Here is a 15,104-nt window from a genome sequence, read left to right on the forward strand (position 1 = left end):
TGCTTCCTCCTCTCTCTCTCTCTGCCTGCCTCTCTGCCTACTTGTGATCTCAGTCTGTCAAATAAATAAATAAAATCTTTTTTAAAAAGAGAGAAAAAATAAATCTTGGATAGAATTAACCAATGAAACCATCTTGTTCTGGGCTTTTCTTTGTTGGGAGGTTATTTATTATTGATTCAATTTCCTTACTCATTATTGGTCTGCTCGATTTTCCATTTCTACATGACTCAGTCTTGGTAAGTTATATGGTTCTAGGAATTTACCCATCTCTTCTAGATCATACAATTTGTTGGCACATAATTGTTCATAGTAATCTCTTATTATTCTTTGTATTTCTGTAGTATCAGCCGTAATATCTTCTCTTTCATTTATAATTTTATTTATTTGAGTCTTCTCATTTTTAGTTTAGCTAAAAGATTTTTTCTTTTTGCTTTTACTAAACCAGCTTTTAATTTTGTTGATCTATTCAATTTTTTTCTGACCTCTGTTTATCTCTGCTCTGATCTTTCTGCTAACTTTGGGCCACATTTGTTCTTTTTCTAGTTCCATGAAGTATAGTTAGATTGTTTATTTGAGATATTTTTTCTTAACATAGATGTTTATCACTACAAACTTCCTTCTCTTGCAGAATAGTATATGTTTTGGTATGCTGTGTTTCCATTTTCATTTGTTTCAAGATTTTTTAAAAATGATTTTATTTATTTATTTGACAGAGAGAGAGAGAGAAAGAGATCACAAGCAGGCAGAGAGGCAGGCAGAGAGAGGAGGAAGCAGGCTCACTGCTGAGCAGAGAGCCCGACGTGGGGCTCTATCCCAGGACCCTGAGATCATGACCGGAGCCGAAGGCAGAGGCTTAACCCACTGGGCCACCCAGGCACCCCTGTTTCAAGATATTTTTAAAATTTCTCCTCTGACTTCTTTTCAGGGGTGTGTTGTTTAATTTCCACATATTTGTGATTTTTCCAGTATTCCTTTTGTTATCGACTTCAGTTTCATATCATTGTGGTCAGAATGTATGTTGTATGATTTCAATCTTCTTAAATTTCTTAAGATTTGTTTTGTGACCTACTGTGTGATCTATCCCAGAGACTGTTCCATGTAAGCTTGAAAATGTATTTTGTGCTGTTTTGGATGGAATGTTCTAAATATGTCTGTTGGTACACCAACAGACATATATAGAATGGTTTAAAATATGGTTCCAGTCAAATATTTCCTTTCCATCTGGAGTTTGTCCATTGTTGAAACTGGGTAGTTGAAATCTCCTATTATTGTGTTGTCTATTTCTTCTTTCAGATCACTTAGTATACACAATATATTTAGGTGGTCTGATTTGAGGTGCATATATATTTGTGATTGCTCTATATTCTTATTGAATTGACCCCTTTATCATTATGCAATAAATTTCTCTGTCTCTTGGTACTGTTTTTGGCTTAGTCTATTTTGTCTGATATAAGTATATCTACCCCTACTCTTTTTTGGTTTTCTATTTGCATGGAATATCTTTTTCTATCCTTTCAACTTGAGCTTATGTGTATCCTTAAAACTGAAGTTAGTCTCTGGTAAGCAACATACAGTTAGGTCTCGTTTTTTTTTTTTTTTTTTTTTTAAGATTTTTATTTAGGGGCGCCTGGGTGGCTCAGTGGGTTTAAAGCCTCTTTTAAAAGGCTTTAATAAAATAAAAGATTTTTATTTATTTATTTGACAGAGAGAGATCACAAGTAGGCAGAGACGCAGGCAGAGAGAGAGAGAGAGAAGAGGAAGCAGGCTCCCCGCTAAGCAGAGAGCCCAATGCGGGGCTCTTTCCCAGCACCCCGGGATCATGACCCGAGCCGAAGGCAGAGGCTTTAACCCACTGAGCCACCCAGGCGCTCCAGGTCTTGCTTTTTAATTCATCTAGCCACTCCATGTCTTTTAATTGGAGAATTCAATCCATATACATTTAGAGTACTGCTAGGTAAGCAGTAACTAATATTATCTTACTGTTTGCGGGCTGTTTTGTAGTTCTCTTGTTCCCTTCTTCCTCTCTTGCTGCTTTCCTTTGTGAAATGATGATTTTCTATTGTGATTTGTTTTTATTCCCTTCTCTTCTCTTTTGTGAATGTACTGTAGGTTTTTGCTTCGTGGTTATTATGAGCCTTACAGAAAATATCTTATATCAGTATATTTTACACTGATAACAACTTCAAGCATGTACAAAATCTCTGTTTTTACTCCTTCCCCTTCCCCATTTTTGATGACACACTTCACTTCTTTTTATTTTGTGCTCATTAACAAATTATTATAACTGTAGTTTTAAAAAAAATTTGTCCTTTAAATCTTGTCCTAGAGTTAAGTGGATAGCACTTCATCACAGTGTAGTATTAGAGCATTCTGAATTTGACTTTATACTTACTGTTTCAGTGTGTTATATATTTTTGTATTTTCATGTTACTATTTAGCGTCCTTTCATTTCAACTTGAAGAACTCCCTTTAGCATTTTTTTTTTAAAGATTTTTTTTTTTTTTTTATTTGACAGATAGATCACAAGCAGGCAGAGAGGCAGGCAGAGAGAGAGGAGGAAGCAGGCTCCCTGCTGAGCAGAGAGCCCGATGCGGGGCTCGATCCCAGGACTCTGAGATCATGACCTGAGCCGAAGGCAGTGGCTTAACCCACTGAGCCACCCAGGTGCCCCCACTTTAGCATTTCTTATAAGGCAAGTCTAGTGGTGATGAGTTCCCTCAGCTTTGTCTAGGAAAATTCTTTACCTCACCTTCATTTCTGAAGGACATCTTAGTCACAAAGCATTCCTGTTTGGCAGATTTTTGTTTTTTTTTTTTTGGTTTTACTTTGTTTTCTTTCAGCACTCCTGCTAGATCTCACTTTCTTCTGGTCTGTAAGGTTTCTGCTGAGAAATCTGCTAATAGCTTTACAGGGATTAACTTGAAAGTTAAAAGCCTTTTTTTCTCTTGCTGCTTTTAAGTTTCCCTGTTTTTTATTTTTATTTTTTTTAGTGTTTTAGCATAATGTATCTTTTTTTTTGCTTCTTTTTTTTAATTTTTATTTTTTATAAACATATAATGTATTATTAGCCCCAGGGGTACAGGTCTGTGAATCACCAGGTTTACACACTTCACAGCACTCACCATAGCACATACCCTCCCCAATGTCCATAACCCCACCCCCCTCTCCCAACCCCCCTCCCCCCAGCAACCCTCAGTTTGTTTTGTGAGATTAAGAGTCACTTACGGTTTGTCTCCCTCCTGATCCCATCTTGTTTCATTTATTCTTCTCCTACCCCCTTAACCCCCCCATGTTGCATCTCCACTTCCTCATATCAGGGAGATCATATGATAGTTGTCTTTCTCCGATTGACTTATTTCGCTCAGCATGATACCCTTTAGTTCCATCCACATCGTCGCAAATGGCAAGATTTCATTTCTTTTGATGGCTGCATAGTATTCCATTGTATATATATACCACATCTTCTTTATCCATTCATCTATTGATGGACATCTAGGTTCTTTCCATAGTTTGGCTATTGTGGACATTGCTGCTATAAACATTCGGGTGCACGTGCCCCTTCGGATCACTACGTTTGTATCTTTAGGGTAAATACCCAGTAATGCAATTGCTGGGTCATAGGGTAGTTCCGTTTTCAACATTTTGAGGAACCTCCATGCTGTTTTCCAGAGTGGTTGCACCAGCTTGCATTCCCACAAACAGTGTAGGAGGGTTCCCCTTTCTCCGCATCCTCGCCAGCATCTGTAATCTCCTGACTTGTTAATTTTAGCCATTCTGACTGGTGTGAGGTGGTATCTCATTGTGGTTTTGATTTGTGTTTCCCTGATGCCGAGTGATGTGGAGCACTTTTTCATGTGTCTGTTGGCCATCTGGATGTCTTCTTTGCAGAAATGTCTGTTCATGTCTTCTGCCCATTTCTTGATTGGATTATTTGTTCTTTGGGTGTTGAGTTTGCTAAGTTCTTTATAGATTTTGGACACTAGCCCTTTATCTGATATGTCATTTGCAAATATCTTCTCCCATTCTGTCAGTTGTCTTTTGGTTTTGTTAACTGTTTCCTTTGCTATGCAAAAGCTTTTGATCTTGATGAAATCCCAATAGTTCATTTTTGCCCTTGCTTCCCTAGCCTTTGGCGATGTACCTAGGAAGACGTTGCTGCGGCTGAGGTCAAAGAGGTTGCTGCCTGTGTTCTCCTCAAGGATTTTGATGGATTCCTTTCTCACATTGAGGTCCTTCATCCATTTTGAGTCTATTTTCGTGTGTGGTATAAAGGAATGGTCCAATTTCATTTTTCTGCATGTGGCTGTCCAATTTTCCCAACACCATTTGTTGAAGAGGCTGTCTTTTTTCCATTGGACATTCTTTCCTGCTTTGTCGAAGATTAGTTGACCATAGAGTTGAGGGTCTATTTCTGAACTCTCTATTCTGTTCCATTGATCTATGTATCTGTTTTTTGTGCCAGAACATGCTGTCTTGATGATGACAGCTTTGTAATAGAGCTTGAAGTCTGGAATTGTGATGCCACCAACTTTGGCTTTCTTTTTCTTTTCTTTTCTTTTTTTTTTTAAGATTTTATTTATTTATTTGACAGAGAGAAATCACAAGTAGGCAGAGAGGCAGGCAAAGAGAGGAGGAAGCAGGCTTCCCGCTGAGCAGAGAGCCCGATGAGGGGCTCGATCCCAGGACCCTGAGATCATGACCTGAGCTGAAGGCAGAGGCTTTAACCCACTGAGCCACCCAGGCGCCCCGGCTTTCTTTTTCAATATTCCTTTGGCTATTCGAGGTCTTTTCTGGTTCCATATAAATTTTAGGATTATTTGTTCCATTTCTTTGAAAAAAATGGATAGTATTTTGATAGGAATTGCATTAAATGTGTAGATTGCTTTAGGTAGCATAGACATTTTCACAATATTTGTTCTTCCAATCTAGGAGCATGGAACATTTTTCCATTTCTTTGTGTCTTCCTCAATTTCTTTCATGAGTACTTTATAGTTTTCTGAGTATAGATTCTTAGCCTCTTTGGTTAGGTTTATTCCTAGGTATCTTATAGTTTTGGGTGCAATTGTAAATGGGATTGACTCCTTAATTTCTCTTTCTTCTGTATTGTTGTTGGTGTAGAGAAATGCAACTGATTTCTGTGCATTGATTTTATATCTTGACACTTTACTGAATTTCTGTACAAGTTCTAGCAGTTTTGGAGTGGAGTCCTTTGGGTTTTCCACATATAGTATCATATCATCTAGCATAATGTATCTTGAAGAGGATCTCTTTAATTTTGCTTGATGACTTAAGAGCTTCATAACTTTGTATATCCAAATTTTCCACCAGGTTGGGGAAGTTCTCAGTCATTATTTCTTTAAATAAGCTTTCTGCTCCTTTGTGCCCCTTCTCCTGCTCTTGTCTTTCTGGAATTCCAATAATTCACCAATTGGTTCTTTAGATGCAATTCCATAGAACACCTAGGCTTTCTTCACTCTTTCATTCTTTTTCTTTGTTCTCCTCTGACTGGATAATTTCAAAGTCCCTGTCTTCTATCTCAGAGATTCTTTCTTCTGATTGATCCCTACTGCTGATGCTCTCTATTGCATTTTCCTTTTCATCCACTGTATTCTTCATCTCCAGAATTTTTCATTATTATTTTTCTGTTTTACTTTTCATTTTGTTCATGTATTGTTTTTCAGATATTGTTATCTTTCTGTGTTTCCTTGTATCTCATGGGAAGTCTCCTGAAACAGCTAATTCAGATTCTTTATTGGGTAGATCATAAGTCTCCATGTCTTTGGGATCAAAGAAAGCCTGTGATCCCTTGGTGAGGTCATTACTTCGATTTTTCACGTGCCTTTAAGTTTTGCGTAGCTGACTTTGTTCTCCAAGTAGCAGTCAACTCTTCCAATCTTTATTAACTGCCTTTGGGAGTGATAGATTATCAGCCCTCCTGATACCCTCTAAGGCTATCTCAAACCATCTCTGGTTATATCTGTTCCACACTTCTTGCTCCCCCTTGTGGCAACATTTTTTACTTTGTACACCTTCTCTGGATCCTGCAGTGCACCCAGCAGGGCAGAATGCTGTCAACCTCTCTTATTTCCCCAAATGTGGCACTCAAGTTTGTGATCTCTCTTTGGCCTGCAAATTTGAGCGAGCTTTCTGCATATGTCCACCAACTATCTATCACGTTTCTCACCACTGCCAGAAGGAGTGTGCACAGCAAGGTGGCCAGAGTGGTGGGGGTATGATTGATACATGCAGAGTGCTGGGGGGTGCCCATGGGCCAGTTGTGGGAAGGTATGGGTGAGACATTCCCAACAGCTTGTGGGTGTGTTTCTTTCAAGAGTCTGAATGCAGTCAGTAGGATTCACATACCTTCAATGCCCTCCAAGGGTTCTGTCACTCTCCCAGCCTTTTTCTGCCTCCCAGTCATGTCACTCATGATTCAGTACTCTGGATGGATAAAGGAGACCCGTTGGTAGTGTCCTGCACAGTTGGGAAAACCAGGTGCACGCTCACACATTCTCCCTTTCACCTGTGGGACAGATAATGGGCTGAGGTCTCTCTAAGCCTTAGGCTGTGCTGCCTTGGAGGAAGGGTGATGCAGGTAAAGTCAAGCTATTTCTTGTACCCACTTCAATGTGTCCAGATTTGTATTTTTGTTTGTTTTGTTTTTTGCTCTAGTGGTGTGTTAAAACTTCTCTAGAAATCTGGACTTCCACAAAGGCTCTTTTGTTCATGGGTAATTGTTTCAGGTAATATATTCTAGGGGCTCCTGGACCATGGCGGAGAGGGACTGGATCCAATTCACAAACTAGTGCACAGTCCATAGCTGGGACCAAGATCTGTCTACCCATTACCTGACACACAGGTAAGCGAGATTCCTCCTAGGTTCTTTGGCATCCAATGCTGGATCCCGCAGTTCCCTCAAAGGTACTTTTGTCTTGGGTGAACACCAAATTTTTGTTTTTGGGGTTGGGGAGAGAGAAAAACAAGGGATGTCTTTTGCTACCATAATGCTATTGTCAGAATCTTTTAATTAGAAGTGCACCTGTTCTCTCTACAGTAACTTTGATTCCTGCAATCATTAAGTCTGGACTTAAGCTTAGATTCCAGTTTTGAATGGGTAACTTTTTTAAAATTTAAATTCTATTTCTCCTGACCAATAAGTCCTTAATATCGTTCCTGTTTCAAAAGAACCAACAACTAACAGTCATTCTTCTATGTTGTCCCAAAATGGTTCATTTCATCAAAGGCTGGAGTATGTATCTCAAGATAAGGCCAAGTATAGCCTGACACTCTGTGGGGGTGGTGAACTGGGAGATGCTCAAAAGGCAGTTATGCGGTTGAAGAGTCAGCTGGATAACGCTGACAACCAACAACATGGAATAATACAGAAGGCTACTGGCACAGCAGTTCTAAATGCAGCCACAGAAATATCTTCCCTCCCCCTTGCTAGAGTAAAACAACAACAGTTCATAAGTAGTACCTAAAAATGGAGACTGCAGTTTAGATAAGACAAGACTGTCAACAGGCAGCATGGTCCCAGCACATTGGAAAGGGAGAAGCATAAGTCAAGAGTACAAACGGATCCCAGCTTTTGAAGATGCACTGCAAAGGAAAGATTTTGGATGAAGACACAAACCTGGGACTCCAAGTGGGCACAAGTTGAAAACTGGGTATCAAGAACAAGACAGAAGATCAGAAGATCAGAACACAAACAGAATTATATATGATGCAATAATTCAAGATGGGATTATAGCTCCTTAAATCTTCAAGGCACTAACCAGGCCTGCTCATTCCTGTGCATAGGTGTATATTTACACACAGTGGTGACGATAAAAATGGCTATAGCTTAGAGGAGCGGACAGATGCAGGGGCTGGGACCAAGACAGGAGTGATAAAAGAGAGCAATGTAAATTTCACTGGCTTGACAAGGGAGCCCACCAAACCCTTGTTTAAACTACAGTAGTTTAAATAGAAAATACTGAATCTCTATGTTTAAGCAAAGCTTTTGTCTCCTCTACTAAACACTCAAAGAAAAATGACAAGCCTAGAATTAGCATTTAACACTGAAACCTGTTTCTTGTAGTATGTATGAGCCTCCAGAAGAAGCAGCAAAGAAGTCTCACCAACATATACCCTGTAACCATGACATTTGACAGATAAGGAGACCAAGATTCTATTCTGGGCTAAAAGCAAACAACCTAGTAACTTCCTTTCTTCTAAGTCTATGAAGTAATCTTTATAATTCTCTTTAATATGAGAAGTCAATGGACAGTACATTTTTAGCAGGAAAAACATGCAACATTATTCAAATGGATAAATATAAATTCTGCTTTTAAATGGCTAACACCTGCACCACCTATACAAAATAAAGTAAAATATAAAATAAACAAAAACATCATTCTTATTTGGAAAAGCACTGTATATATGCTGCAGATTAAGAGAAAATATTTTATATTAAGTATTACAAATCTCATCTAAATCCTGATAGTTTTTTTTTTAATTTCTAAAAATGACAGTCATCAAATAAATTACCTGTCTTCTAAAAGAATACTCCAATATTTTGCACTTCATAAATTTTAATAGTTTTTATTTGGCAAAGAGAAGCCTGAGAATTTTTTTAAAAACATTTCCAGAGGGAACATCCTTTTACCATAAAATAAATTTGTGTGATTTGGGAGGACAAATTTCAAATGTATATTTTTTGATATATGTGCCAATTTTACAATTAATACAAAAAAGATAAAGTTAGTTGAAATATTTTAAAAATGTAAAAACCAGTCCAGGCAACATAACTATACAATCTTGCTGTAAAAGTACTTATATCAAATTCTGCCCAAAATATGTATGCAATATAGTAAATTTTAGTTCCTCAAGTCATTCTTCACTGCCGGCTGGCTTTGCCATTTTCTGTCGTCTCCATTCTGAAAAACAGAAGGAAAAAATGAGTGGTAAAACAAAACATTCAGTAACTACCCACATTTTTTCTCCAACCTTCACACGAAATTAAACTCTATATTTTCATGGGACAAAAGAACATCTGTCCTTTAGAAAAGGACTACAGTTGGGTCGCTCTGGTTACTCTACCTTCCTTGTTTCACAGATAGAGCAAAAACTGAAGCTCAGAGAAATAAAGTCACTTTCCCAAGGTTTCATTTCAAAAGTCATTTTCATGATACCCACTCAAGCTTAAAACTAAGGAAAAAACCTCTACTATTTACTCAAAAATTTATTTCCTTTTCCACTAAAGAAACTCCTTTACCAATACATTTTCAAAAGGTCTTCCAAAAAGGATGTTAAAATAATCAGACCTGAGATTTGTTTAATTAAAATCAACATTCCTAATACTGTAGTACTTAATAGAAATGTATTTCTCTCCCATTTTTTATAAGAGTCAGTATTGTATATTAAGTGTTCCCTGATTTTTTCCTCTATGATGTTTACTGAGCAATGAAATCCTCTAAGGAGTAAATACTTCCAGAGTTACAATCAATATAATCAAGTCTTTTATAAGTACGAAGAATCAAAGCAGTTAATTTTTTCTCCTTATAGGTAACATGTATCAACTCATTATATTAGCAATAAAAAAATGCTGAACACAACAAATAAGCAGTGTTGATTACTTTAACTTGTAATAAAGCAATTAAGAAAACAATTTCTACATAAATAATACAGACCCATTTTCCTCTTTAAGATGCTGATATAATTCAGCTCTGTTATTAACAGAGTTCAAACGTCCAGCAAACTCCTGATGTTTTCTGGAATTGGCAGTATTGATTCTATTACTCCACAGGGATAATAAGGACACTGGCCCTGGTGTTACATATGAAAGAAGAGAAACAAGGTAGAACTCATTACTTAAAAATTTTCAAATTTAAAAAATTCACCTTTAATTCCATTGTTCATTTTATAAAATTAAAGCAATATCATCTTTCCCTTATTCTAAATGTCCAGGGTCCCCAAGACCAGTTACTAATTTGGTGATTTGCTGGAAGGATTAAAGTAACTAAACATAAAGTTACAATCTGGGCTAAGAACCACTGCAGCAACAGAGTAAGGATACACAGCCAGATCAATAAGAGCAAGAGATACACCAAGCAAAGGACAGAAGAATCCACTTGTAAGCTTTCCATGCTCTCTCCCTACAGTGAGGGTTCACACCATGTGCACGGTCCCTCCAGCAGCAAAAATGCAGCTGTGTGTGTAGAAAATTTCTGCCCTGAAAGCCCATGTAAGACTCAGAACCCTGGGTTTTTATTAAGAGCTGGACACAAAAGCATTCTCTACCAAACTACAATTACCAAAGTCTAGACTCTCAGGTGGAAGGCAAGTACTCAGTTCAGATGTAAGACAAAATAACTTCATCATTTAGGGAATGTGTTAGAAGCCAAGTTCCTAGATGCCAACCAATGGCCAAACTTAATGATAATAGTTTCAAGCTTGCTATGTTATCTCTTTTCTATACAATATAAGAAAAAGGCAAAGCACTAGCACAGCCAAAACAATTTTGAAAAGTAGAAAAAAGTTAGAAGACTCACAACCTGATTTTAAGACTCTGCTTATAGTGATCATAACAGTGTTGTATTAGCAAAAGAACAGACACATGGACCAATGGAACAGAAAAGAAAACCCAGAAGCAGACTTCCACATGTAAAATTAATTGATATCTGATAAAGGTGCAAAGGCAATTCAATGAAGAAAAAAAATAGCCTTTTCAACAAATGCTGCTGCAACAATTGGGACATTACATAAAAAAGAAAAAGAAAAAAGAACACTGACTCATATCTTACACCATATGGAAAAAATTTTTTTAAAAACCTCAAAATGGATCATGGCCTAAATGTAAAATCTAGGAGTATAGAACTCCTAAAAAAGTATGTAGGAATACTCTGTGACTTTGGGCAATGCAAAAATTTCTTATCGATAACACCAAAAGCATAACCATAAAATTTGTTTTTTAATATACTGGACTTCATCAAAATTAGAAACTTTTGGTCATAAAAGTCAGTTAGGAGAAAGACAAACCAGACTGGGAGAAAATATTTGCAAATCACATATCCAATGAGGCATTTGTATCCAGAAAAAACAAAAAATTCTCAAAATGCAACAAAAAACTCTCAAACAACTCAATTTAAATGTAACCACAATATCTGAATGAGCCCTTTATTAAAGAAATATATACAGATGAAAAATAAGCAAATGAAAAGAGGCTCACCATCATCAGTTATGAGGGAAACGGAAATTAAAACCACAATGAAATACTACTACATACCAATCAGAGAAGAAACAAAAGAAATCCAGCAATGGCACTGGAGGATGCAGAACGACCAGAACTCTCACTAACTGCTGGTGGGAACGCACAATGACACACCCAGTTTGGAAAAATGAGTTGGCAGATTCTAATAAAACTAGTTATTTATAATGTGTTTCAAAAAACCATTGACAAACACACAACACAGATGAATCTCAAATGCATTATGCTATATCAAATAAGCCAACCTCAAAAGGCTGCATACTTTATGATTTTTATGGCACTCTGAAAAAGGCACAATTATAGGAAAAGAAAATGTATCAATGATTATGCAGGACTGATAGTAAGGGGAGTGTAGGATGATTACAAAGGCACAGTCCTAGAGAATCATCTGGATGATGGAACTGTTTAACTCACAGAATTGCACATCAAAACAAGAGCTGAAGAGATTTTCACCAAATCTAGAGGGTCTGTTTGGAATAGCCTAACCTTACATGCAGAGTATATGTCTGGCACAAAATTTACTTTGGACAGTCCCAGGAAGTCATTTTTCAAACCAGATGAAACTGAAGTTATAATAAAAGACCCGCAGAAATTGCTAATCAGAAGAGACATATGACTTAGGTTGTAAAAGAGAACAGAAAAAAAAAAAAAAAAAAACGAATTTCAAGTATCAGCCTTGAAAGGAAAGTTACAAAGAGTTGAAGAGAGTGATTTTTCGCTTCTCATAGGCGCCACTCTATTTAGTGCTTCCAGTGTCAGGGATCTATCTAATTTAGTGACAAGAAAAAAAAAAGTGACCAGCAGATGTATGTGTGTACACAAACTTCTTTTAAAAATAAAATGGAGGGTGCCTGGGTGGCTCAGTGGGTTAAGCCTCTGCCATCAACTCAGGTCATGATCTCAGGGTCCTGGGATCGAGGCCCACATCAGGCTCTCTGCTCACCAGGGAGCCTGCTTCCCACGCTCTCTCTGCCTACTTGTGACCTCTCTCTCTCTCTGTCAAATAAATAAATAAAATCTTTTAAAAAATAAATAAATAAAATGGAGATAATGGTATATGTGGTTTGGTAGCCTGCTTTTTTTCCCTTTACCTTATATTTTCATTCATTCACTCATTCAACAAGTAATAGTTTAACTTCTATGCGCCAGGAAATTGAGTGGCGTGATATAACAGTAACTTTTATTATTTTTTATTATTATTTTTTAAAGATTTGATCTATTTATTGTTCAGAGAGAGAGAGAGACAGAGGGAGCACAAGCAGTGGGAGTGACAGACTGAGGGAGAAGCAGGCTCCCCACTGAGCAAGGAGCTCAATGAGGGACTCGATCCCAGGACCCTGGGATCATGATCCAAGCGGAAGGCAGATGCTTAACTAGTTGAGGCACACCAAGTGTCCCACAACAGTAAATTTTAAAAAGCCCTAGCATTTTCGGCACCCGGCTGGCTCAGTTGGTACAGCGTGAGACTCTGAGTCCCCAGGCCATGGTTCGAGCCCCACACTGGGGATGGTGCCTTCTTAGAAATAAAAGCCCAATCTTTTAAAATGTTTCAGATTAGTAGTAGAGGCAGGATGTCCATAAGCAATGTCAATGCAAGACTCTAAGTGCTACCTAGTGTAATTCCTGGGATGCAATGGAAGCATCTAACTTAATTATACATGGAGGTCAGGGAAGTCCTTCCTGAAAAAGGATTTGCTTAAGTTGAAATATGAATGATAGACATTAGCAAAAGGGAACAGTAATCACTATTCTTGGGCTATATAAATTCCACCCTATGGACACACTTTTATTTAGTTATTTTTTACTAATAGGGTTTTGGTTTCTTTGACTCTGCCACTAAAAAATAATTTTTTAGAGTTCTATTTTCCAAGGAACATAGAAATATTGTTTAGATTAAACCTAAATTTCTCACCCCAATCAATTGGCAAATTTTGGCCTGTGAAAAATAGAGTAATTTATCAGACATTTATTTATTTCCCAAGCATTCTGGCAAATTCCTGAAGGGCAAATACGGCAAGATCATCCTTATCTCTGACTTCAAAAAAATCAGTAAATGGAGAGTATTTACATGTATCACACTATATATACACAATGGAAGTATATAAAAAACAAACAAGGCTTCTCCCTAGGATCAGCTGCCAAGTCATAATACATCCAGCCCCAAGTCTTACTGCCTTAGGGAAGGCATAGTAGCAAGAAACCAGACAGTCCTTGTTACACAATTTGCCATTTATCCTAAAAGGACTAAATCTAATTTATCTTCAAGATAAGTAAAGCCTACAATTTCAGGAGCTCCCAAGCCCGATTCATATCTCTGACAGCCAGAATTCCTTCAAGAAGAAATTAAGTATTTCAGTCTATAAGTAAGAGACAAAATGAAATTAAAACATTGTGGGTTTGTTTTTAACAATGAAAACATTACTTATAATACCTTTATTGAAACTCATTCACACCAAATTGTAGACAGGTAAATTAGATCTTTCCCTAAGTTCAGTACGAGTTTAAGAGTTTGTGTTCAGTAAACCTAGCATACCTAATATAGAGTCAAGAATATAAATGAATTCAAGTTCACATAATTAAAATTTCCTAAAACACAGATTTTATAATAAAAGTGTTTATTTTCCAAAGGCTTCGATAATGAAGGTATGACACTACTTTTCCTTTAATACCAACAAATTCATTTTCTGCCTTTGTTTTCCAAGGCTGTAAGGAGAATTTCCCAAACCACATCCAGGAACAGTTAGTAGCTCTTCCTCATATATGCAAAATATTAAATGACACTGCAGAAAAACTAAATTGGAAAACTTTTTTACAAACACAGTTGTCACCACAGTTCCCACTCTACCTTTTGATTTCTCTACTGGTGGAGTTTCATCCATTTCAACCAGGGGCTTTTTGTTTGGAGGTTCTGGGGAATCAGGCGAATCTTTTATAATCTCAGCTTCAGCCAACTCTTCTTTTCCACGTTCTAAGATTCCTTTTAATCTTTCAGAGGGACAAAAAATAAAATTGAAAGTGTTAAATCTAACTGGTTCAATAATTAAACTAGACTTTGCAAATTGGTTTTAATAAAAGATAGCTGCTCTCACAGAGGAAACCTAGAAACTAATCAAAAGATCAACCTCCTCCTAAAATCAGGTAAGAGAACTTAATGAATTAAACACAAGTTTCCCTTCTCCTTCATCATAATAATGTAATAATTCAGTAATGTAGTTCACTGTAACATAAGAAAACATGGGAGGAAATTTTAAGAAGTTAAATTTTAAAATGTCAGAAATGTGATCTTTGGAAGAAATGTCACAATTTTAATTTTTACAAATACGGACAAAATACTATTTCAAATTACACTGAAGATTAAGAAATCTACTAACATTTGTGGCCCAGTTTACATGCTGTGGAAATGTATTTACATTTCACAATTAAGAACTAAACTCTAATCTCATTTTGAGTTTCATCAGAGAACAGAAACACCTCAAATATATAAACATCAGTGGTGTCTGAATGAGAATACCTTTTCCCACTCTTCTTAAAGTGAGCTAATTGTGTTCCAGAAATTCAGTAGCCCTAAGAAAGAAAAGAACTTCTACGGTCAAAAAGAATAAAATGTTCTACTTATTTTTGGATATAATGATATGATTTCTAGAATTAGCTTCAAAATATTCCCATGTGGGAGGAAAAGTGGTGGTGGTGGTGAGGTGAGTGGCTGTGGATATATGTGAAATGAGATTTGCCATGAATTGTTAAAAATAAATGAGTAACTATTTGTTCTGTTGTTAAAGATGTTTGAAATTTTCCATAGTAGGTTCTGTTTTGTTTTAAGGGACTTACTAACATGGCCATTACAATATTTACCTGA

At 36.9% G+C, this 15,104-nt stretch overlaps 1 protein-coding gene across 1 annotated transcript in view; it reads right to left on the reverse strand.

Moving 5' to 3' along the window:
• Positions 1-8,549: 8,549 nt before the first annotated feature.
• Positions 8,550-15,104, reverse strand: part of INTS13 (integrator complex subunit 13) — a 28,935-nt gene continuing 22,380 nt past the window's right edge. The window contains 3 exon segments of the mRNA XM_047740233.1: positions 8,550-8,918; positions 9,672-9,807; positions 14,094-14,233. Of these exon segments, the coding sequence (XP_047596189.1) occupies positions 8,879-8,918; positions 9,672-9,807; positions 14,094-14,233 (316 nt within the window). The 3' untranslated portion in view covers positions 8,550-8,878.

Source organism: Lutra lutra, chromosome 8, assembly GCF_902655055.1.
Source record: "Lutra lutra chromosome 8, mLutLut1.2, whole genome shotgun sequence".
NCBI lineage: Eukaryota > Metazoa > Chordata > Mammalia > Carnivora > Mustelidae > Lutra > Lutra lutra.